Genomic DNA, 24,214 nt, shown 5'->3' with positions numbered 1-24,214 from the left:
GGGGGGTAATGACAGTAGAGTCAAACTATGGTGTGAGTGGACTAGTGGCCACGGGAGGTAATGCCAGGTGACAGAAGAGGTAGTGGAGTCAGCTGGTAGAGCGAGCGGTCGAGAACAGGCGAGAAGGTTCGGAAATGGGGGCGTGGCTTCGGACCGTATTTGAGGGAGATACACGGGAGACTCGGGCCTGTTGCTGTGGAGTCTCCGCCTCTCCGAGTGTGAGCAGCCCGTGGCTCATGAATGAAGAATCCTTCCCAGGACAAGTGCGTCAGAGTCGTCCTGACACTAGTCACGAATTGGCACGTTCTGTTAGTGACAGACAATACTACATTGGCTGTCGGGTGGTGGCAGGTTTAAGGACACATTTATATTTATGTGTTCCAATCCAAAATAACTTATATTATGGATATTGGTCGCGAAAGCCTACGTTTTAAGTTTTATTATAGATTAAAAAAGGATAGTTTCCGCAATGAGTCATTGTGTTTTAATTGACTTCTTGTGTTAAGCATTCACACACACGCACCGATTCTCACTTAAATAGTCAGCCGGTTGTTTTATTGTTTTGCGAGTGGTGTAATACTAACCAAGATTATCAGGAAGTGGGAAGTTGTGTGTCCGTGGTTATTACACATTGGTCCTACACTGCGATGTGGTGGAACACGTCCGTTTACCCATACACCAGGCCATCAAGAACCTTCCGCACCACCGTTTGAGGTCGCTCAACCTTCGACAAAGTGAGTTCAACCCTGATGGTGCTCGGATGGCAGCAATGGACTTCCACAAGAAGTCACGAACACCTCGTGAGAGGAGACTCCTGGCTGAGATCTCCCGCCGATAAGCTCATGGACCACACATCCTGAACCGCATCGTCCAGTGTGCAAACCATGGCAGGAAAGCAAGCGCACGAGGGGGAAACGCTCCGTTCCACGCAGACGGATCAGCTGGAGTCCCCATTGTTGCTGTGCCTGGGGGGTATGGCACCTCGACGCCCACAGGACAGGAGTTTCACAGGATCTGTGTGGTGATCCACCAACCCTCGCTGCTGCTGCTGCTGCTGCTGCCTCCTCCACAACGCTGGGCACAGCTGCCTCGTGCAGCAGCGTAGCCACCACCACCACCACCGTGGCCTCCCGGCTGTGGCTTGCAGTCTGCCACTTGAAGTCTGCCATGGAGCTTCACTCCGTTCACAGGTTGTTTAATATCCTACCGTGCCATGAGTACGCATGACATAAGACACCGATTCATGATACATGTAAAACAATCGAAGCTAATAGAATACACTATTTACAATTAATTTAAATGTAGGCTTATTGGGTATTAATGACTATACAAATGAGCCAAATCGAGAAATAATACAAACGGGAGTAAACAATTATAGGAAAAAATCACCGCATTTACAGACCCACATTTGTGCTAGTTTAACCAACCGCATGGGAGCGAATCGAATAAATATACATGGAACAGTACAAGCAAAACAGTACTATTGAAATGGTAATACATGAAACAATACAAACGAGTCCGTAGAGAAACCGATAAGAGAGAGTCGCAACTGCGAATGGTTGGCAATCCGTGGGACGTCTGCTCGTGGCCGGAGCATGTGTGGAATTGCTGCGTGCCTGCATGTCCACTCGCAGGTGAAATCGAGTTACTCGCATACACAGCCAGGCCCACAGCAGTTGGTGGCCATGCCTGTCGATGGGCAGGAGAGGAGCGCATCTGCTGAAAGGGGTCATTCCGTGCGGTCCCCGATATCTCACAACAATAAGAACAAGAACAATGACCGCTCATGACGCTGCGCCGCCCACACGGTCCCCGCTCATTCTCCCCAGATCCCAACGGGATATTTTGTGGTCGTCCACGCGTGGATCGCGATCGGCCACCGCAGCCGGAGAGTCTCTCGCGACAAGAACGTGTCCCCTGTAGTGCAGGGGGCGGCAGTGGCGTCCTCCAAATGCCGCCGTGAGTGCCGGGGTTGTGGCTGTGCCTGCTGCTTGATCCACTTCCTTACCAAGAGCCCCAATATTGCCATGAACATCCCCATTTAGCCCATTTTACAGCTTGTTATACATAATAAGAATGTATAATCGTTGATCTTTCGGGCAATCACCCTTCTTCATAGCACATAAGCCAACGTTATTATATTGTTTTAATATTCGACAATATTATTTCCCACCCTCCCTGCCACATGCGAGCATTGCTCGACAGCCGAACTGATGTTTTTAAATCTCAGAACTAATTTTTGACAAAATGTGAGTGAAAAACCAAACTTAATCATGTTTGATGGTGTTGTTGTGCAATCATTAGTGATGGAGCTGAGACCAACTCACTATACTTGAGGACCTAGTTTAATCGCAACTCAGTGTGAGTCTACGGGTCTCTACGTAAGTTTTTGGTCAAAGAGCTGAGACCATCAACTCACTGTACTTGGGAACCCAGTTTAGCTGCATGCAAGTGGCTGGCTGCCAGGATCAGAACCCGGGAGCTGAGCCGTCCCGGCCCGGCGCTCTGACCTCCGAGCCACATGTGGACTGAAGCCGATTCGATCGCACGGGTGGCCGAGAACAAACACCGTGATCCCAAAACCCGATTCCCAGCAGCATCGGCTCAATGCCTCCCGCACGGCCATGACGACCCACCTGGCCACTCGTGAGTGCATAGTCCACGTGCAAGTTCCTGGTCGGACTCGAAGGGCTTTCTTTAAAGTCCCCCAGTTTCTGCGACGTTTAAAAGCCGCCCTTTTCACGCTGGTAAGCCAGTGAGACTCTGTGCAGCTCTGGCTTGAGGTCTGCAAAGGACGGCCTCTTCCTGTGCTCCGCGTGCCAGCACTTGAGAATGATCCGGTACACGGCGTCTGGGCAGCCTTCCGGCTTCTCCAGCCGGCCCCCTGTACAGACGAAGTACTGGACGTTCTGCATCGTCATCCCTAGAGACGCACGCACGGGTGGCAGTTAACAACGTGGTGGGCGGGGGGGGGGCACGTGCCGTGTGGCGCCCTCCCGCCCGTCCCCTCCATCCTACGGCCCGATGTGCAGAACTTCAGGGGTTAGGGGGGGGCTCTCTCCTGGAAGAGTCAGCAGAGATTTCATTAACAAATCGCTGTGTAGAATGAATGGCTACCGGTAGAAATCCACTACACGGTACCCGCCCATTGCTCTCGTAGAGAGAGGGGGGGGGGACTCAGAGGAGCCAGGAGGAGCAACTGCAGACGAGGAACAGGGAGGTAGCAGCCACTTGGTGGGGAGCCAGCGCCACGACAATTGCCCAAGCTCTGCGGTGCTATAGACATTAAGGTGATGACACCTTAGCGTGTGAGGTGGGCGGGGGGTGATAGGTTCATCATTTAGCTCCCAGCCTGCGTGGGTGGGGCGGCCAAGTCCCCCCCCCCCCTCCTGATGAGGGAGAGGGAGGGGACCAGGTGACCACCGTGCCGCAGTGGTGTAGGGGACACGCGGGTGTTGGGACTTTGCCCAATAGGGTCCGGCTTTGGGCCCTGCATCGAGCAGAACGTCGGAGAACGTCCCGTGGTGACGACGTGCGGACAGACGCACCATCCCACTCGTCATCATCATCGTCTTTATTTCTTAAAAGCGTGTGTCTTATCAAAATATCTCAGAGCGCTTTACAAAATCAATAATGACAGCACTCACGCTCTCACCTGAGTATGGCATCGCCCCGAAGGTGAATATCTCGTAGAGGACCACGCCGAATGACCACACGTCGCACTCGCGCGTGTACACGCCATGCTCTATGGTTTCCGGGGCGGTCCATGGGATGGGCACGTGCATGCCGTCCGCGATCTGGTAGTAGTCACCCTGTGCAGACCGCGAGCGTTTCCATCCCTCGTGAGCCCCACCGTCGCGGGCGCAGCGCCCGGCAGCGAGTACAGCAGCAGCAGCAGCAGCAATACATTCACACGTTTGCGCATCACGTGACAATTTTATGAATGTGACTGTTAGGTGGAGGAGGGCGTACAACGCCCAAAACATCCATTGCGAATCACAGAAATTGCGATATACGTGCGGCAAACCACCGGGTTTTTTCCCCCATTTGGTGACTGGTAACGCAACCCTCGTCCACAGCTGGAGATCCCAGGTCGCACTGGCACGCGCGGCGTGGCTGTGTAATGGTAGCTGGAGCCTGACAGAGATGGCTGCCAACTCACCACGTGGCACAACCATGTGGCCGAAATTGAGCCGGGAATGTAGGGTGGGAAAAGAGAGCGAGGTGGGCTACAAGGCCCCTGTGTGTGCTGCTCACGCGTGGTTCACCTGTCGATGTGCAGACACCACACACAAGTGTTCATGACCGTTAACACCTCCATATAGAGAGGACTGCACAGCCTGGGCAATCGTTGGTGCTGCCGCTGCTCATCTGTGGCTCCTCCTCCGAGTTGCCCTCCGTCTCTCTCTATGCGAGGGATGAGCGGGTACCGTGCGGCCGTGGTCACGTCGTCGCTTGATGACCATAGAGACACCCCCCCCCCACCCCCCGTCTCCAGCGCTCCCACCTTCAGGAAGTGGGCGAGCCCAAAGTCGGCCACCTTGCAGATTCCGGCGTCCCCCACGAGCACATTGCGGGCCGCCAAGTCGCAGTGGATGTAATTGTTGCTCTCCAGGTACTCCATGCCCGAGGCGACGCCGTGCGCCATGAACAGCATGTCCGCCAGGCCCAGCTCCTGCCTGCATCGGCCTGTGTTGGCGGTGGCGGTGACGGTGGTGATGACGGTGGTGGCGGTGGAGATGGAGGCGGTGGTGGCGGTGATGGCGGTAGCAGTGATGGTGGTAGTGGTAGTGGTGGCGGAGAGAGTGTGGGTTATCTGATATAATGTTTACACACGTTTAGTATTCATGCCATTTTCATAGCACAGGGACATTTAAATCAGACTTTATTCATCCTGGAAAAATCCGATGAGCTATGAAGCTCTTTTCACAGATGCCCAGTAGGGGCGGCCGTTCAACGTAAGGCGCTGTGCTTCGCAGACAGGTACAGGTATCCATCAGGGCAGCGATGCTGCTCCTGCTGCTGCTGTGTGCGATCCCTACGAAGTAATTTGCAGGTGATTTTGCAGCATTTTAATGTTTTGTGGCTATTAACGGTAACATTGTTATACCTCTCAGCTACGAGTAGAAATTGCAGAGCCCATTGGAAACCCGTGGAGCACAGGGGGAGATCATACAAATGGCACACGCTCACACTGTCGCTCACACTCTGCAGAACAGAGTGGGAGCATGCACACTCCACACACGGCAAGGCAGCTCGAGTCCGGAATCGAACCCAGGCACCTTCTTGCTACGAGGCGCGTTGGTTGCCGCTGCCGCCGACAATGTTACAGCTTCAACCAGGAGCTTCAGCCAGATATTGCTGGAGAGAGAGGGAGGGAAAGAGCGAGGGAGGGAGAGAGGGAGGGAGAGAGCGAGGGGAGATCAAAGAGAGAGGGAAGGGAGAGAGTGGGGAGAGTGAGGGGAGAGGGTGGGAGAGTTAGGAGAGCAAAGGCAGAGAGGGAAGGGAGAGTGGGGGGGGGGGGGTGAGTTTGAAGGGAGAGTGTGGAAAGTACGGGGACAGGAGGAGGACAAGAGAGTAAAGAGAGAGCGAGGGGAGAGAAGGAGGGGAGGGTTATGAGAGGGTAGCGAGGGGGTGAATGAAAGACGTGAGATATGGAATGGAGAGAGAAGGAGGAGAGCAGAGCGTGAAATCTTTTGTGAAATCTTTCATTTAAAAAGGGGGGGGCACATAAAGCAAAGCATTGAAAAAACTATAAAAAACTAAATGATGAACGAAGCAAAGTGCCGACTACACCGGGCATCTTCTTGTTTCCTCTGATCGTAAAAGGGAGAGAGAGGGAGGGAGGGAGCTTCACCCAGGTAAAGCTGGAGAGAGAGAGAGGGAGGGGGAGGGAGGGAGGGGGAGGGAGGGGAGCGAGTGGGGGGAGAGAGAGAGAGTGGGGAGAGTGAGCGAGTGGGGGGAGAGTGAGCGAGTGGGGGGAGAGAGAGAGAGTGGGGAGAGTGAGAGAGTGGGGGGAGAGAGAGCGAGTGGGGGGAGAGAGAGTGAGTGGGGAGGGAGAGAGAGGGAGAGAGGGAGGGGGAGGGAGAGAGAGGGGGAGGGAGGGAGGGGGAAGGAGGGGAGCGAGTGGGGGGAGAGAGAGAGAGTGGGGAGAGTGAGCGAGTGGGGGGAGAGAGAGTGAGTGGGGAGGAGCCTTCATAGGTGCTGCTGCTACTCGCTAACAGCACTTGCCCCTGCTGTCTGTAAGAGGCTACACGGGGGATCTTTGTCTTTGTGTGGACGAGGGCGGAATGTGAGTTGTAGAAATTCCAGATGGGTGACGGGTGGGGGGGGATTCATGTCTTTATATATTTATATAAATACATTATTGTTACAGCAATGTTGAAATATCGCAACCCGTTGAAAGCGAACACCGTATTAAAAAACAATAACATCTCGTTATTTGGGTTATTTCGGTAAAGTCGCAGAGAAATAAAATAAATTAAACCCACAAAAAAAGAGGGATGGAGGGGGGGGGAGCTTCACCCAGGTAAAGCTGGAGAGAGAGAGAGAGGGAGGGGGAGGGAGAGGGAGGGGGAGGGAGGGGGGGGGAGCTTCACCCAGGTAAAGCTGGAGAGAGAGAGAGAGGGAGGGGGAGGGAGAGGGAGGGGGAGGGAGGGGGGGGGAGCTTCACCCAGGTACAGCTGGAGAGAAAGAGGGAGGGGGAGGGAGAGGGAGGGGAGGGAGGGGGAGGGAGGGACCGTCACCCAGGTACAGCTGGAGGCTGCCGTTCGGAATGAGCTCTGTGACGATCCAGCAGGCGGAGCGGTCCTGGCAGATGGCGAAGATCTTGAGGACGTTCTCGTCCTTGAAAAGAGTCATCTTCTTCACCTCGCTCAGGAAATCCTTCGGGGTCGTGGCTGAAAGGGCAAAGTTCACAGTTGGCGTGAGTGCCGGTGCTCGTTTAGCCTCAATGGTGCCACTGTTTGTGAATCACCACCGCCGGGTGCGGATTTCATTGCTGGAATGCTCCTTGGCTCGGAAACGTGAATAAAGATTTTTTGTTTTTATTAAAATTATTGAAATAAAAAAACCTAAGGGATTGAAATTTTGTATCATGCATGAAACTCTTTTTAAAGGTGAAAATGTTAAATGGCGTGAAAAAATATTCAACTGTCGTGCTCAAATAATGACAAAAAAAGTTTAGGTCCATTGCAAGGGAAATGTGCAACTCACATTGCGACGATGCGCGCTGGCCGTTGCCTTCGTCGCTGCAGGATCCCTCCATCTGCCCCAAATCTAACACGAGAGAACGAGCGGCGAGTACAGCACAGAGAGAACACCGGGATATAGAGAGGACTGCAGAACTTGGACAATTGCTGGTATCAGCTCCTCACTGCCTGGCCGCTCCTGCTGCCCCCACACCCAGTCCCACCCCACTACCCCCACACCCAGTCCCACTACCCACACACCCAGTCCCACCCCACTACCCACAAGCCGATTCCCATCCCACGACCCACGGCGCTGGGTGCAGGCCGCCCGCGTGTGTGAGCGAGACCGCACCCACCCACATTGAAGATCTTGACGGCCACTCTGATGCGACCGTTCCACCGGCCCTCGAACACGGTGCTGAACCGGCCCGCTCCCAGCTTCTCGCCCAGCTCGATGGACTCGCGTGGCACTTCCCACTCGTTGAACAGCTCCGGGCTCAGGCTGCTGATGGTTGGCACGTACTCCTGGCCAACGCGGGAAGGGGAGTTGGGAGTTGCAGGCGGTGGGGTTAGCAGATCGCACACACTAAAGTTGCAAATCTGCCTCCTTCCCGCAGGGGGTTGGCGTCGAGGAGGAGCCGTAGCATTGGCTCGCCAGGAGAAGGCGGTACAGCAAAGTGCGGACTGAACTCAATCTGTCCCATCTGTAGGGAGTAGAGTGGCGCTCCATCCCAAGCGTGGGTTTTCTCCGGGCTCCTTCAGTTTTCTGTCACGTGTATGAACACGAATTTAATCAGCTGAAAAGTCTTACTAGGTAGAGGACCGCAGAGCTTGGGCGACTGCCGCTAGCACTGCGGGTTGCCCTGCCGCGATGGAGGGGTGGCTCGGACACGAATCTGCACTGCCGTTGGCGCGACGGGTGCTGTGCGCTGGCACCTTCTCGCAGGGCGGGCCGAGGGGACAGACCATCCCGTCGGGCGCCTCCAGGTAGTGCCCCACCAGCTGCAGCACGGAGGCGAAGGCCAGGCCATCCTGGATGCTCACGCGCCTGTCCGGTCCCCTCGTCATGAGGTAGTGCACCACCTCGCTCTGCGCGTACACTGCCCACCCACCAGCCGGCGCCACAACACAATAACACTCGAGACAGGCGTTCACATGCGCACGGATTGTCATCACGGGCATAGCAGAACCACAAAACACTGACAGCAAAACGACTCAACTAAACAATGTTGTTATTTGACCAGGTAAGGCCCACTGAGCTATGTTGCTCTTTTTCAGAAGCGACCTGGCCACAAATGATACCTCAACGAAGTGGTTTATTAATTTACAGGAGCCAAAGACGCTCGACCAGTGGTTCTTAACCTTGACTGCGGCCTTGCACCCCTTTAGTTCTCAATCGTAAAAAAAAATGTTTACAATGTTAATAAATACATTGGGGTTTGATGAAACAAGGTAGTTGTACTCATGTGCCCGTGCTTAATTTGTGTTTCAATGATTTACCTTGTGAACAAATCTGCCCATGTCTTGCACCCCCAGGGGGTGCAGGGTGTACTCCAGCTGAGGAAGAACCACTGCTCTAGACGCATGAGGTTGACTCGACATGTGCAGAGAGAACCCAGAGAAACATCCACGCTACCACGGGGAGAGAGACAAGCAAACTCCAAATATACAGAAGTCAGTCGGGATTGAACCTAAGCCCTCCTGCATACCAGGCGAGGTAGTTAACATCTCACCACCGTGGCACTGCTGGATACGGACCTCACAGTCAGAAGAAAGGGCCTGGGTCTGACTTTGACCCGGACACCTTTTTGCGTGGAGTTGATATGTTCGAAGGTAAAATACCAAACGCAGTTACAATAACACGTCACGTAAAGTCTGTTAAAGTTAACCAAATACTACACAAAGCCAGCTAATTATTATTACTAGAGAGAATACAGCACAACAGGAGTGAATTGTCTTACATTTCGGAATCTCTAAGGCACTTGCACTTAAATTTCAGCAAGTGTATCCATGCATTATTAAAATATAATCGATACTATAACACAACAATCGGCTGATAATGTATTTAATCTAACAAAAAATAACCAAATTAATACATTCTCTAGACTTCATAACAAACAATTGTAATTGTATTTATTTGATACAATTACAATTCCTTATAAGGGAAACAAATACCAATGAATAACAATTGAATGATTACCAATCTATATAATTACAATACCCCCCCCTCCTTGCCTCGAATCACTGCACCAGATTGAATTGAATTAAATGATGACGTCACCCTGAGGCTGCTCTATTTAAGAACGGAAGCAACAGGAGAGCTTCACCATTCTTGACCGATGACGCTGATTGTAATTATCAGCGAAACGTCGTACTCAAATTTAAAATGCTATTGATCCTCTCTTCAGCACACCGGTGGGCTAAAGAAGTGAATTATTTTGTCCTTTGAAAACGTGACACATTTTTTACTGTTTGGCCGTGTCGGGTGGTGGAGGGTTACGACACATTTATAAATAACGCGATCTGACCCAAAAACCTATATTATGAATATTGGTCGCGAAAGCCTACGTGTTAAATGACACATGTTTTACTGATTGGCCGTGTCTGCGGGTGGAGGGTTGCGACACATTTATAAACAACGCGATCCCGAACCCACAAACCTTTATTATGTTCTCTCGACCTGGCCTACAGAGTGTGTGAATAAGTGTAGTTTTTATTCTCTCCCCCTGTTCTACAAAGTGAGTGAGTGTAGTTTGTATGATCTCCCCCTGTTCTACAGAGTGAGTGGAGTTTGTATGATCTCCCCCTGTTCTACCGAGTGAGTGAGTGGAGTTTGTATGATCTCCCCCTGTTCTACAGAGTAAGTGAGTGGAGTTTGTAAGATCTCTTCCTGTCCTACAGAGTGAGTGGAGTTTGTATGATCTCCCCCTGTACTACAGAGTGAGTGGAGTTTGTGTGATCTCCCCCTGTCCTACAGAGTGAGTGAGTGGAGTTTGTGTGATCTCCCCCTGTTCTACAGAGCGAGTGAGTAGAGTTTGTGTGATCTCCCCCTGTTTTACAGAGCAAATGAGTATAGTTTGTATGATCTGTCCCTGTTCTACAGAGTGAGTGAGTGGAGTTTGTATTATCTCCCCCTGTTCTACAGAGTGAGTGTACTCTGATAGTGACCCAAGCCAAGAGGACCACAATGCACTTGGTCAGGAAGTGCTGGAGGTGTTTCACGTGATGGCACATCGTGGGGGTTCCTTGACCGTACTTCACCAAGGCGGTCGCTGTGCGTTGGTGAAGGCGTACAGCAACAGACGCTGGAGTGCACAAGTAAACTAAAAACGAAACTACTGAGTACCGGACAACGCCGTGGCCTTCGCTGCTCTGCCGCCCTCTGCGAACCACTTTGATCTGAACCATCCGGAAAAGTGCACGGCAGTTGCCCACAAAAGCATCGAGCTCCCGGGACGCTGCCCCGTTCGACGAATGACTATAGCCAGCCGCTGCTCTCGGACCGGCTGCTCCATTAGACCCACGACCGTAGCCAGCCGCTGCTCTCCGACCGGCTGCCCCGTTAGACGCACGACTGTAGCCAGCCGCTGCTCTCCGACCGGCTGCCCCTTTAGACCCACGACCGTAGCCGGCTGCCGCCCTCTGTCCAAACGCGGCAGGGAGAAGACGTTACCGGAGAGCGAGTAGGAGTCGGGGCGCGAGGGGCTGGCGCGCACCAGGAACCTTCCCTCTTGCCTGGGCTCCTTCTTCAGAAGCCTCTCGCACTCCTGCCGCTGCATCAGCCCAAAGTACCACCTGGGGGACGACAAACGTGACCCGGCGGCCATCGCGTGCACTTCGTGAGAGCCGTGCGGCGGCATTGGTGTTGGCGACTCAGAGGCACCACGAGGAGGAACCACGGACGAGCCGGAAGATATCAGCCTCTCAGTGAGGAGCCGGTGCTACCAACGATTGCCCAAACTCTACAACCCTCTATATGTTTAGGGTGTGAGTGCTTAGATGTTTGAGAGTTATTGAAGTTCGATGAATTACAATGACCTCACAAACGTGGGCTTGACCAGGTCATGTCATGCTCGCATTACTCTTGCTATCGTTATGCAACTCGGTAACGCAGGGAAATCCCACCGAGTCTCAAGGCTCTTTTTCAGGAGGGTCCTGCCAAGTTTTCGCAGTACATGGGGCGACGTTGCTGCTGCTGGTGTTGTGTGTGATCCCAACTGAGTAATTTGCAGGTAATTTTTCAGTATTGGGATGTTTGTTTGGCCAATGCCAGGGGCACTAGAAGTATGTGTGGGTTTAGCTATCCATGCCGAGTAGGGGGGAGAACACGCACACACCACGCAGAGAGGAGCCCTAGTTGGAAATCGAACCCAGGCGCTTTTTGCTGCGAGGCACGAGCATCACTATGGCGCTGCCAGACGGCAAGTATCTATCTGCCTTGTGAGCAGCGTAGGTATGGACGCAGCTGTTGTGTAATGATCCCGAGTAGATCCACACCCAGTGGTGGGACTGCAAGTCCAGTTCACAACCCACTATTAAGGTCAGCACCGTCGTGCCCAGAACCGTCTTTGTCTCTCCAATGCTGCTGTTCACCCACAAAACCGTGCCATCGTTTAACGCTGAGTCGACCCAAGGGAGGCCCAGAACAGGTTCAGACACAACAGTGTTTGTTTTATCATGATGTTATCCACTCCCCCTGCACACACAAACACAAAGGTCCTCCCTGTAGCCTTTAGCAGACTGCTGAGGGGCTAATTGCTGTTCGCGAGAAGCAATTTGTGAAGGCTGGCGCAGCACATGAGGGGGTGGGTGGTCAGCACCACGCCAAACCACCTTTGTCTCCCCAATGCTCATGTTTTCACATCGCACAAAGTACTAATTTGATGCCGAGACGACCACGGGGAGGCCCAGAACAAGGTTTAAGATATGCTCCACTGTCATTGGTAGTGAGCCCAAATCGAACTCGGGTCACCGGGTTTCGCTGCACAGTGCGCTAACCACTGCGCCCCCGCTCCCCCGCCACACACGCTGAAGGAGCGCTGCCCAGAGTGGGTTGTTGCCTGTGCGGCCCTCGGTGCGGGTCGACGGACACAGTCGCCTCCGCGCACGAAGCGGCTTGTGGCGCAGCACCGGCTTGGTGACGTCAGTGACCTGATTTGTTCGCGAAACGACGGGAAACCCCCCGGGGCAGCAACACCGCGCGAGGCGGAAACCCGCGAGGCGACAACAACAAACCCACCGCCACCACCTCCGCCACGCAGGCACGGGGGCACACGCAGCACTCGGCCGTTGCTCGTTATGCAAAAGACCATCATCACGCGTTCCCGAAGAGCTGCGTTTGGTTCCTCCTCTTGTTGTTGCTTTCATCCTCCCGTCACCCCCCACGGGTTGAACTGAGCTGGGGACTCCCACCAGAGACGGCTCCCAGCGGCGGTGTTTGCAGCAGTGAGCATCGGTGACTACTGACGAGTCTTAATCAGGACGAAACCGCTCCGCAGTGGTCTGTTCCTGCATCACTGCTGTCTGCCGTTCACGTTCCCTCAAATGTATTTTCACGGTGACCTAAGACAGCAGGAGGACCGCGGTGCAGTTCTTCAGGAGTTGCTGCTGGCTGTTTGTGTCAAGGCCGTGCGCCTTTACCTCGACTCGTTCTGAACCAGACTCAAGCCCCGCGTGGCTGCCGACATGCGGCGCGCTTGCACGGCACTCGCTGCGACTTCTTCTTGGGTCGCAGCAAAGGCTCATCCACCAGGCAATAGGCGCACGGCGGACACAGCGCGGAGTACACAGCACAGTGTACACAGCGTGGAGTACAGAGTACACAGCGCGGAGTACACAGCGCGGAGTACACAGCGCAGAGTACACAGCGCAGAGTACACAGCGCAGAGTACACAGCGCGGAGTACACAGCACTGAATACACAGCGCGGATTACACAGCGCAGAGTACACAGCACAGAGTACACAGCGCGGAGTACACAGCACAGAGTACACAGCACGGAGTACACAGCGCAGAGTACACAGCACAGAGTACACAGCACGGATTACACAGCGCAGAGTACACAGCGCGGAGTACACAGCACAGAGTACACAGCACAGAGTACACAGCGCAGAGTACACAGCGCAGAGTACACAGCACAGAGTACACAGCACAGAGTACACAGCGCGGAGTACACAACACAGAGTACACAGCACGGAGTACACAGCGCGGAGTACACAGCGCAGAGTACACAGCACAGAGTACACAGCGCGGAGTACACAGCACAGAGTACACAGCGCAGAGTACACAGCACGGAGTACACAGCGCAGAGTACACAGCGCGGAGTACACAGCGCGGAGTACACAGCACAGACAGCGCGGAGTACACAGCACAGAGTACACAGCGCGGAGTACACAGCGCGGAGTACACAGCACAGAGTACACAGCGCGGAGTACACAGCGCAAAGTACACAGCGCAGAGTACACAGCGCAGAGTACACAGCACAGAGTACACAGCGCGGAGAACCCCGCACAGCCCTTTAGTGGATCCACTGCTGGATAGTGACCTCCCCACTCCGTGCAGAGTCACTGAGGATGTTTGGCCACGAAGTGGTTCATGGATTTGGGAGAAAGAAAAGGGCGCTGGAGCAGTTCCAGATATCACTCGCCACTGGTGTTCGCCGTGAGCGTGATCATCGTGATGGAGACCCTTTGAGGCTGACATATCGGAGTGTGTGGGTGAGTGAGTGTGTGAGTGAGTGAGTGGGTGAGTGAGTGTGTGGGTGGGTGAGTGAGTGAGTAGTTAAGTGAGTGAGTGGGTGAGTGAATGAATGGGTGCGTGAATGAGTGAGTGGGCGAGTGAATGAATGGGTGCGTGAATGAGTGAGTGGGCGAGTGAATGAATGGGTGAGTGAATGAGTGAGTGAGGGAGTGAGTGGGTAAGTGAGTGGGTGAGTGAGTGAATGGGTGGGTGAATGAGTGAGTGGGCGAGTGAATGAATGGGTGAGTGAATGAGTGAGTGGGTGAGGGAGTGAGTGGGTAAGTGAGTGGGTGAGTGAGTGAATGGGTGGGTGAATGAGTGAGTGAGTGGATGCGTGATTGAGTAGGTGAGTGAGTGGGTGAGTGAGTGAGTGGGTGAGTGAGTGAGTGGGTGAGTGAGTTAGTGAGTGGGTGGGTGAGTAAGTGGGTGAGTGAGTAAGTTGGTTAATGGGTGAGTGAATGAGTGAGTGGGTGAAATAGTGAATTGTGATCTGCAGTGAGGTGGTGATTGCACGGTGCGGTGGATGAGATGAAAGTCAGTGTCTGGAAGATCGAGTCCTCAACACGGGTGGTGGAATCAAAGGGTGATGTTATTCTACTGGGAAGGGATTTTCTTTCAATCATGCTGCATAGCTCCCTGCTATTGAGTTCCCAGCACGCGGAGTGAAACGTCGGACACCATGCCTACCGACTCGCGGTCCACAACCCGACAACGCGTCAGAAGTCCAAGGACTTCAGCTCGTGAGAATAAGAAGCATGGTAGTAGCGATAGATGGGTGACAAGGAGGCATCTGACCTCCAGCCGGTGAGCTGAGTGGGCGAGGGGCTGGAATGAATGAGGGCTGAGTGTTGCTGTCCGTGCTCGTGGAGACTTTCACGACCAATGTCATTACTCATCATTTATGTTTGGGTCAGATAATCGTACGTGAAATTTTGATTTAAAGCTTTCTCATTCAGACGCTGTCTTTCCGACAGACCTGTTCTTCACCCGAGGACGGCTGCTTGCGTTGTGGCCGAAACGTCGTGAGAATTATTTTATTATGTTATATTTTTATTATTTTATTATTTCCCTTCTACGCGACTTTACCGAAAGAACCAAGAAGAAGAATCGTACGTGAGTCAAATTGTGTGTCGTAAACCCTTCCTCCACCCGACCAAGCAAAGTTAAGCACGCTGACAAGTGGTGAACAAACGTGCCAATCGATGACTGCTTCACCACGCCGGGAGCGGTGGAGAGCGATCCCCGACACTGAACATTTGCCTCGTGCTGGTTGCCAACAAGCATCGGCAGCCCCCTCGCCACCACCGCTCAGTTGCCAGCAATCGGGCAACTTGCGCGATCAATTACGAATCAAAGAACCGTCTCGTGTCAACTCACGGCATGGCCTCCAGGCTGAGCGCGGGGGCGATGTAGTTGGCCGGGATGTAGCCTCTTGTAGCCTCCTCGTCCACATCCTCTGGGCGAGCCAGCCACCAGTCGGCGTTTGTCCTCTCGATGATGCGGAATCTCTGGCCCTTCTTGAAGCTCATGTCCACCTGGGCCCTCGCCTTGTAGTCGTGCAGAGCAACGAACGCCACCTCCTCATCCACCTTGTCGTCACTCGGAAGCGGCTGCGGCTCGGGATGTCTAAGGTCAACCTGGTCGCCCCCTGAATCCACTTCGCGAGTGTCGTGCGCTCGGCGGCAGTAGCAGCATCGTTCCCTGAACGAGGCCCAGCAACCGCTGGCTTCTGCCATCACCGCCCGCAGTTGAAGTTGGGGTCAGGCTGCCACTCTGGAGTCACGTCGACGGCCCCACTGCAGCAATCACCTCCTGCTGCCGCTGCTGCTGCCGCTGGGTTACTGATTCATGAACCCCGCAGCTGTTAAATCAGGAATGAGTAACGAAACGTTCAGCTTCCTCCTCGTGCTCACGTGGGTGGGGTAACCTGGAGGGTGGAACGCTGCCGTTGGAATTGGGTGCGAGGGTGAGCCCTGCTCCTGGCTCACTGAGTCTCTACACAGCTCCTGGCTCACTGAGTCTCTACACAGCTCCTGGCTCACTGAGTCTCTACACAGCTCCTGGCTCACTGAGTCTCTACACAGCTCCTGGCTCACTGAGTCTCTACACTGCTGATGACTCACTGAGTCTCTACACAGCTGATGACTCACTGAGTCTCTACACAGCTGATGACTCACTGAGTCTCTACACAGCTCCTGGCTCACTGAGTCTCTACACAGCTCCTGGCTCACTGAGTCTCTACACAGCTCCTGGCTCACTGAGTCTCTACACAGCTCCTGGCTCACTGAGTCTCTACACAGCTCCTGACTCACTGAGTCTCTACACTGCTGATGACTCACTGAGTCTCTACACAGCTGATGACTCACTGAGTCTCTACACAGCTCCTGACTCACTGAGTCTCTACACAGCTCCTGGCTCACTGAGTCTCTACACAGCTGCTGGCTCACTGAGTCTCTACACAGCTCCTGACTCACTGAGTCTCTACACAGCTCCTGGCTCACTGAGTCTCTACACAGCTCCTGACTCACTGAGTCTCTACACAGCTCCTGGCTCACTGAGTCTCTACACAGCTCCTGACTCACTGAGTCTCTACACAGCTCCTGGCTCACTGAGTCTCTACACAGCTCCTGGCTCACTGAGTCTCTCCGCAGTTGATGGCTCACTGAGTCTCTACACAGCTCCTGGCTCACTGAGTCTCTACACAGCTCCTGACTCACTGAGTCTTTACACAGCTCCTGGCTCACTGAGTCTCTACACAGCTCCTGGCTCACTGAGTGTCTACACAGCTCCTGACTCACTGAGTCTCTACACAGCTCCTGGCTCACTGAGTCTCTACACAGCTCCTGGCTCACAGAGTCTCTACACAGCTCCTGGCTCACTGAGTCTCTACACAGCTCCTGGCTCACTGAGTCTCTACACAGCTCCTGACTCACTGAGTCTCTACACAGCTCCTGGCTCACTGAGTCTCTACACAGCTCCTGGCTCACTGAGTCTCTACACAGCTCCTGGCTCACTGAGTCTCTCCGCAGTTGATGGCTCACTGAGTCTCTACACAGCTCCTGGCTCACTGAGTCTCTACACAGCTCCTGACTCACTGAGTCTCTACACAGCTCCTGACTCACTGAGTCTCTACACAGCTCCTGACTCACTGAGTCTCTACACAGCTCCTGGCTCACTGAGTCTCTACACAGCTCCTGGCTCACTGAGTCTCTACACAGCTCCTGGCTCACTGAGTCTCTCCGCAGTTGATGGCTCACTGAGTCTCTACACAGCTCCTGGCTCACTGAGTCTCTACACAGCTCCTGACTCACTGAGTCTCTCCGCAATTGATGGCTCACTGAGTCTCTGCACAGCTCCTGGCTCACTGAGTCTCTCCGCAGTTGATGGCTCACTGAGTCTCTACACAGCTCCTGACTCACTGAGTCTCTACACAGCTCCTGGCTCACTGAGTCGCGCCGCAGCTCCTGGCTCACTGAGTCTCTCCGCAGTTGATGGCTCACTGAGTCTCTACACAGCTCCTGACTCACTGAGTCGCGCCGCAGCTGCTCGACAGAAACAGCGAGGGAGGAAACGCGCGGGGTTGTTTATTCTCCCCGAGTCGGATTTAAAAAGTGAACGGCGTCGCGTGAACGCGAGACATGGGCACGGTGGGTGTCCACCGTGCACATGCATCCTCTGGTGGTTAGATAGCTTCATTGACTGGCAGAGCTGTCAATGGCTGTGTAATCATGCATTGCTATTAATATGAGTAAAGTTGCAAGTGTAAAAGAAACCCACGTCATGTCATCCCGTTTAAAGTTGCGGATGTAATGGACAGTGACGCGATTGTTATCGAGTCGGCCGCTGTGATTCAAGTCAAACTCACCAAGCGTCGGGTGTCGGAGCGGACTTAGCGGCCTCGTGTGATGAGAATGATGACTGCACTGGAGCCAGCTCGTGGTCATGACGATGGTGGTGGTGGTGGACGATGGTGGTGGTGGACGATGGTGGTGGTGGTGGACGACTCAGACTCTGCTATGGGCTCTGGCTCCACCCAACGCCGCGCTCCGCAGTGGGGCTCCGTCGGTTTCGTGTCGTCCGTCGCCCCTCAATTACGTTCGGACTTTAAATATTCATATGACACACACATACGATTGACTCACCCATACACAGAGTAAAAAAGTTATAATTAAGTTATAATGACTCTGTCAACGGTTAGACCTACTTTGGGTTAATATCAGATTACTGCGACTTGTGGTAATCTTCACCGCTCGCCTACTCGGCAGCCGCCTTCAGCGTGGTTGCTTTAATTAGATAATTTATTCTACCACAAATATATAAAATAGCATCCACACTCAAGTAGTTGAGTCAAGCAATTCGGCTGTACGTGGAGTAGCGGTTATCAACGCAGCCGCGCTAGGAACGAACCCGGTCAACACACAAACCCAAGATCAGCTTCCCAGCCACTGAGCCACGGTCATCGTCGTCTTTGCATCATCAGTGGCGACTGGAGATGCTGAGAACCAGCCCTGCCAGCACGTCCCTCCACCACCACCACCACCACCCACACGCCGCACTGAGTGAGCAGCGTGGTGATGGAAGACGGCCCCAAAACAATTCTCGCGTACGAGCGGTGGCCGCGCGGCTGGGGAGGCCTTCGGGTGCGGCTCGTGAGCCGAGCGATCGCCGGAGAACTGCGCACGGAGCAGGAGGAGGAGGAGGGGGGTTGGGGGGGTCTCGAGGTGTCGTCCTCTGCGTGCGGGGCGCGCAGGGCTGGAGGGGGAGGAGGAGACGCGTTCCTGTGTTGGTTGCGCAAGGGCTCGGCTCGCGACACGTGGCGGCCCCTTCCCACGCGCGCGGTCCGAGTTGCTGCCCGACGGGTTCGGCGCGTGACCAGGCGGACTGGAAAATCCGCCCGAGTGAGAAGAACGAGCGGCGGCTTCACCACCACGACCACCACCACGACCACTACGACCACCACGACCACCACCACCACGACCACCACCACCACGACCACCACCACGACCACCACCACGACCACCACCACGACCACCACCACGACCACCACCACGACCACCACCACGACCACCACGACCACCACGACCACCACAACCACCACCACCACCACGACGACCACGACGACCACGACCACCACGACCAGTGTCGTGAGCCGTACGACGAGGGTGGCACTCGACGGTTAACGCGCGTGGGGGTGGGGGCACAATTGAATGGGGGTGGGGGTGGGGGGTGCAATTAGCCTTTAATTGGGGATATTCACAATTCATCATCTCGACTCGTCAGCTCGTGACACTGCGCCGCTGCCACGGCCGCATGATGCCCGCACCTCGCGCAGAGAGAGAGGGGGGGGGGCGAATCACAACTGTTTGACCATACTTCACCAAGCTGCTTGGTGGGGGTGCGATGTTGTGGTAGTGCAGTGGTGAGCGCTGCTGTGCGCTACGAACCCAGTGAGCCGCATTTCGATTCAAGCTCACGACCAATAATTATGACAGTGGCACATATCTGAACTGGTCCTCCCTTAGGTCGACTCAGCCTTAATGGGTTTCCTTGTGCGGTGTGTAAACATCAGCACTGGGGAGACAAAGGCGGCCGGGCTGATACAGCCTCAGCAGATCGTCCGGGGCAAGGGCTGTCAACGAGTACCTCCAAAAGTCGGCACGGCACACTAGGGGGAGTTCTGATTAGGATCACTCCCCGACCACCTTTGTATCTCTGCAGTGCTGACGCTTAAAACACCGCACCAGGTAATCATTTAAGGCTGAGTCGTCCTAGGGGAGGCGCGGCAACGGTTCAGATCTTCGTCACTGACGTTGGCCGTGAGTGGGCCGAGAACGGTGTTCGTTCGCCGTGTTCGTAGCGCAGTGCGCTAACCTCAGCGCCACCGCTCCCCATCAAAACCAACAGGGAGTCGCAGTCGGCCTCCTCGCCGCCTCGCTCCGCCCGCTGGCTCCAGGTGAACACATTCACCGCAAACCTCTCCCGTCGCCGGCGGCCACGTTGCAAGGCGGACGCCAGCGACGCGGGCAGAGCGTTGTTTGCTTTGGGGCCAAAATCTGCAGAGAGGAAACGAGTTGGACCGGCCGAGCCAGCGGGTTGCTGCTGCGTGCGTCAAGGAAACATTCCTCGTCCCGTGCCTCGTCTCACTGACCCCGACTCGGGGCGTGTGACGTCGCACGCGACAGAGTGGGGGCGGCGCGGGGTCTTGCGAGCCGCAGCCACGGACTTGTCGCAGCTCTGCCACGCGCGAGCTGCCTGACCTCGCTTGACGCACGGGGCGAGCGGTGGGGGGGGGGCGTGGGGGGATGGGCAGGCACGGCAAGGTCACGGCAAGGTCACGGCAAGGTCATGGCGAGGTCGCGGACAAGGTCGCGGCAAGGTCATGGACAAGGTCACGGCAAGGTCACGGACAAGGCCGACGTTGAGCACGGCGGTGACCGCGCTGCTGCACGTCGCTGTAGAGGCAGCGACGTGGAGCCAGCGCTGTGGAGGCAGCGACGAGGGGTTGATGGATCACCGCACGGATATCGCGACCCCCCCCCGCCCCCCTTGGCGTGAGTGAGTGTCATGGAGCAGCAGCCCTGGCTCGCCAGAGAACAGCGAAAACGTCGACTCACCTCCAAATGTTCCGTCTGTATGGGATAGCGTGTTTCCCCCTCGCTCACACGTGTGGGGTTTCTCTGGGTGCTCCGGTTTCCTACCACGAGTAAACACTCGTTCCCTGTAAACACTCGTTACTTGTAAACACTCGTTACTTGTAAACACTCGTTACTTGTAAACACTCGTTACCTGTAAACACTCGTTACTTGTAAACAATCGTTACTTGCCCGATGGAGGCATCGTGTTAGAAGTTGACTTTATATTATTAAGGACGACCGCTGTGTGGCGATCGAAACGTCGTGATCTATTATTCTTGTTCTACCCACGTGACTTTACCGAAAGAACCAAAGAGTATGGATTCCTGCAGACACGAAAGCTTCAAATCAAGATTATTATTAATCTAAGTAAACTTTAAACAAATGTTCATATATTGCCATGCATCTTGACCTATAATAACGTGAGCTGCGTGACCGCCACACGGTACCCGCTCCTCGCTCTCGAGAGGACGACTCCGAGTGAGGAGCATCCACAGACGAGGAGTGGGGATGCAGCATCAGCAGCAGCAGCCACGCGCTTGAGGAGTCGGCTCCTCAAACAATTGCCCGAGCTCTACGATCCTCTCGACATCAAGGTGGTATCGGCCAAACAACGAGCGCGAACGTTTGGGAGCAAACCGGAGCACCCATTGAAAACCAACACGAGCGAGGGGGAAACGCTGTATCCCCTACAGACGGAACAGGTGACGTGCACGTGATCATGGCAGAGCACGACGCCTCCTCGACGCCCACGGGAAGGGTGGCCACGGCATCTGTGCGTGATCCACCATCCCCCGCTTGGTACCTGCAGAGAGGTGGACTACAGCAGCCACGTGCAGCGGTGTGGCCACCACCACGTGCCGGGGCTCTCGGGCCGCCTGCGATGAAGAAATGCCCTTGCCTGAAGCGTCGCTGATTCTAGAACGGGGTGCTTCATGTGAGAGTCCCGCACACGTCGTCGTTGTTGTTGACACGATTCGAGTTGTTTCGTTATTTGTGCATCACTGCCAGTACAGCAGCATCACCGAATACTGTGTAACACATTGTCCTGCTGCGGAGGGAGCTGGTAGGAACGTTGGGTTGCTCGGTCAATGGCCAGGGTCAACGGCGGCGTGGTGTATTCCGCAAATATGCCCGACTGTGAGGGCGAGCACAAGCCGGCGTGAGTAGGTTAAACGTTGAGTTTTATAAGGGCACCACAGGGTGACCAGCCCCTCCCCACCCAGCCCCTCCCCACCCAGCCCCACCCTCCCCACAGGTAAGGCCTACTGAACTATATAGTTCTTTTTTCAGAAGCGACCTGGCCACAAATGGTAGCTCAACGAAGTGGCTCATCACGTGGAAACGTAGAGCAGCCAAATACTCTAAACGCGTGACGATGATTCTCGAGTGTGCAGGGAAAACCGGAGGACCCGATCCACGCAGCCACGGCGAAAGAGATCGAACACGCAAACTCCAAGTATACAGCAGGCGCCAGAGTCGGAATCGAGCCGACGGCCTCCTGTAGCCGGGTTCTCTCGTGTCGTGAGTTGATGGTCTCAGCCCGGTCAACAAGAACTGCACAAATGAACACGCCATCATATTCAGTTTCAATTTGGCTACATTAAAATATCGATTTGACTGTCCCAAGCAATGAACCTTCCGTTCAAGTGACCGAGCGAGTGGGGCAGTGCTGCTCACGGCTGCACCGACCCGGCAGACCCTGCGGTGGCAGCATCAGCGTCTGTGAGCCACGCTCCTCCACGGAGTTTCAAAACTCTCAACTCCATCTCGTCTGTCACAGTCAAACTGCGACGTCCACCCTCTGGGCGGTATATCCAGGCGCTCGCCCGCGATCCAGCGCTCTGGAGGCAGCGGTAGCGAGGGTTCGTGGATCACGAACAGACGTTGTGGACACTCCCTTCGAGCCGTGGGGGTCGGGGGAGTGCCGTACCGCGGCTCGCCAGGAGACGGCGGTAGATTACGGCAAACACGTTAACTCCGCCTGCTACGTCTGTACACCATCGAGTGTTTCCCCCACGCACGCGGGGATTTTCTCCAGTTTCCTGTATGTTGAACTTCTTTCGCAACGTACGTAGACACCCGTGCTACGTACAGGGGGTGTAAACTCGTTAATTGGCCTATAACACCTACCTTGATATATCAAGAACCACGTGGCTGCCCCCCCCCCCATCCCTCTGCGAGCGATGAGCGGGTGCCGTGCGGTGGCGGAGCAGTGTTTCGAGTTGAGATGATGGTTGTTGAGATGATGGTTGTTGAGATGATGGTTGTTGAGATGATGGTTGTTGAGATGATGGTTGTTGAGATGATGGTTGTTGAGATGATGGTTGAGATGATGGTTATTGAGATGATGGTTATTGTCCTGTCGTCATTTAGTTAATAACCTAAATGCCAAATTAAAGGCTACCATTTATGGTATAGCACCAGCTAAACTAAAAAATATTACAGCCAAAAACAAACCTCCATGGAGAAAGTAGGATCTGCTTGACCTTGAGAGAAACTGCAGGAAGGCTGAACGGAAATGGAGAAAGACGAAGTCACACTTGATTTGAAGTTTTCGTGACTGATTTACTATTTTTTTTCTACCTACGGGACTTTACCGAAAGAACTGAAGAGGACTAATTTACACGCATATTATCACATTCTAAGGGAGCATCTCACTACATTTAATAATTCAATTAGAAATGCCCGATGTGCTAATTTTTCAAAATTGGTTGATAATCAAAACAACCCTAGAATGCTTTTCTCAACTATTGAGTCTAATTAATCAAGCCTCTAAAAGCCACTCTCACCTCATCTCCATGTCTAAATGTGAAGAATATTCAGCATACTTCAGAGACAAGATAACAACAGCCAGAGTGGGTATAAACCAAGTCGTATGACACGTGCGTGAATTCTTGCTCCAGTGCGCCCTCCCTCGACATGAAACCACTCTGAGCTCCTTTGTGCAGTTAACTCAGAGATGCTCAGGAAAGAAGTAATGCACATTTAGCCTTTAACCTGCTCACTTGATCCTATCCCCACCTTTGTTTTACTGTCTTTAATTGTGTGGCAGAGGAAGTGCTAGCTAACGTGAATCGTCCCATGCTGACAGGCATCCCACGGCAAGTGAGACTGTCTCGGTGAAACCCGTTCACAAGAAGAGTCACCCAGATCCTTCGATGATTAAAAATGTCGGGCACATTTCTCCTCTTGCTTTTGTAAGTCAAATTATTGAGAAACAGTTTTTTTAAACAGCTAAATGCCAACTGTATATTTAAAAAATTCCAGTCTGTTTTCATGCCCTTCATCGCACTGAGACGGCTCTTGTTAACGTCATGAATGATCTAAGAATGAACACTGATGATGAAACGCTTTCTGTCCTTGTACTCTGAGACCTGAGTGAATTGTTTGATGCAGTTGATCAACACCATTCTCATTGATAGACTGCAGAAGTGGATTGGCCTCTCTGGTACAGTAGTTAATTGGTTTAGGACTTATCGAACCGGTAGAGATAATTTAGTTTCCCTTGGTGATCTTCCCTCCTCAAAGATAGACATCGCTTGTGGCATTCCGCAAGGTTCCATTCTGGGCCCTGTTTTATTTAGTCTCTATATGCTGCCACTGGGCAATGGAATTCATTTTCACAGCTATGCTGATGATACACAACTGTACAT

The 24,214-nt window shown here is 53.9% G+C and overlaps 1 protein-coding gene across 2 annotated transcripts; it reads right to left on the bottom strand.

Moving 5' to 3' along the window:
• Positions 1 to 526: 526 nt before the first annotated feature.
• On the bottom strand, positions 527 to 18,911 carry LOC133358459 (tyrosine-protein kinase SRK3-like). 2 transcript variants are annotated; one of them, XM_061576750.1, is made up of 10 exons: positions 17,792 to 18,893; positions 15,304 to 15,853; positions 10,864 to 10,985; positions 8,127 to 8,290; positions 7,547 to 7,715; positions 7,216 to 7,278; positions 6,747 to 6,899; positions 4,508 to 4,689; positions 3,656 to 3,812; positions 527 to 2,923 (listed from the first exon to the last, which is right to left on the bottom strand). In XM_061576750.1, exons 2-10 carry the CDS (start codon positions 15,660 to 15,662, stop codon positions 2,724 to 2,726), a joined length of 1,569 nt encoding a protein of 522 aa, XP_061432734.1. In that variant the 5' UTR covers positions 15,663 to 15,853; positions 17,792 to 18,893; the 3' UTR covers positions 527 to 2,723. The 2 variants fall into 2 exon arrangements, with proteins under 2 accessions (XP_061432734.1, XP_061432735.1); XM_061576751.1 differs by lacking the exon at positions 10,864 to 10,985 and having other exon boundaries at positions 7,551 to 7,715; positions 17,792 to 18,911.
• Positions 18,912 to 24,214: the final 5,303 nt, after the last annotated feature.

The sequence above is a fragment of the Lethenteron reissneri genome, chromosome 62 (genome assembly GCF_015708825.2).
Source record: "Lethenteron reissneri isolate LAM-NWPU_2019-01 chromosome 62, ASM1570882v1, whole genome shotgun sequence".
In the NCBI taxonomy this organism is placed as follows: Eukaryota; Metazoa; Chordata; class Hyperoartia; order Petromyzontiformes; family Petromyzontidae; genus Lethenteron; species Lethenteron reissneri.
Note: the sequence above shows the minus strand (reverse complement) of the source record. Positions and strands in the feature narration are given on the sequence as shown.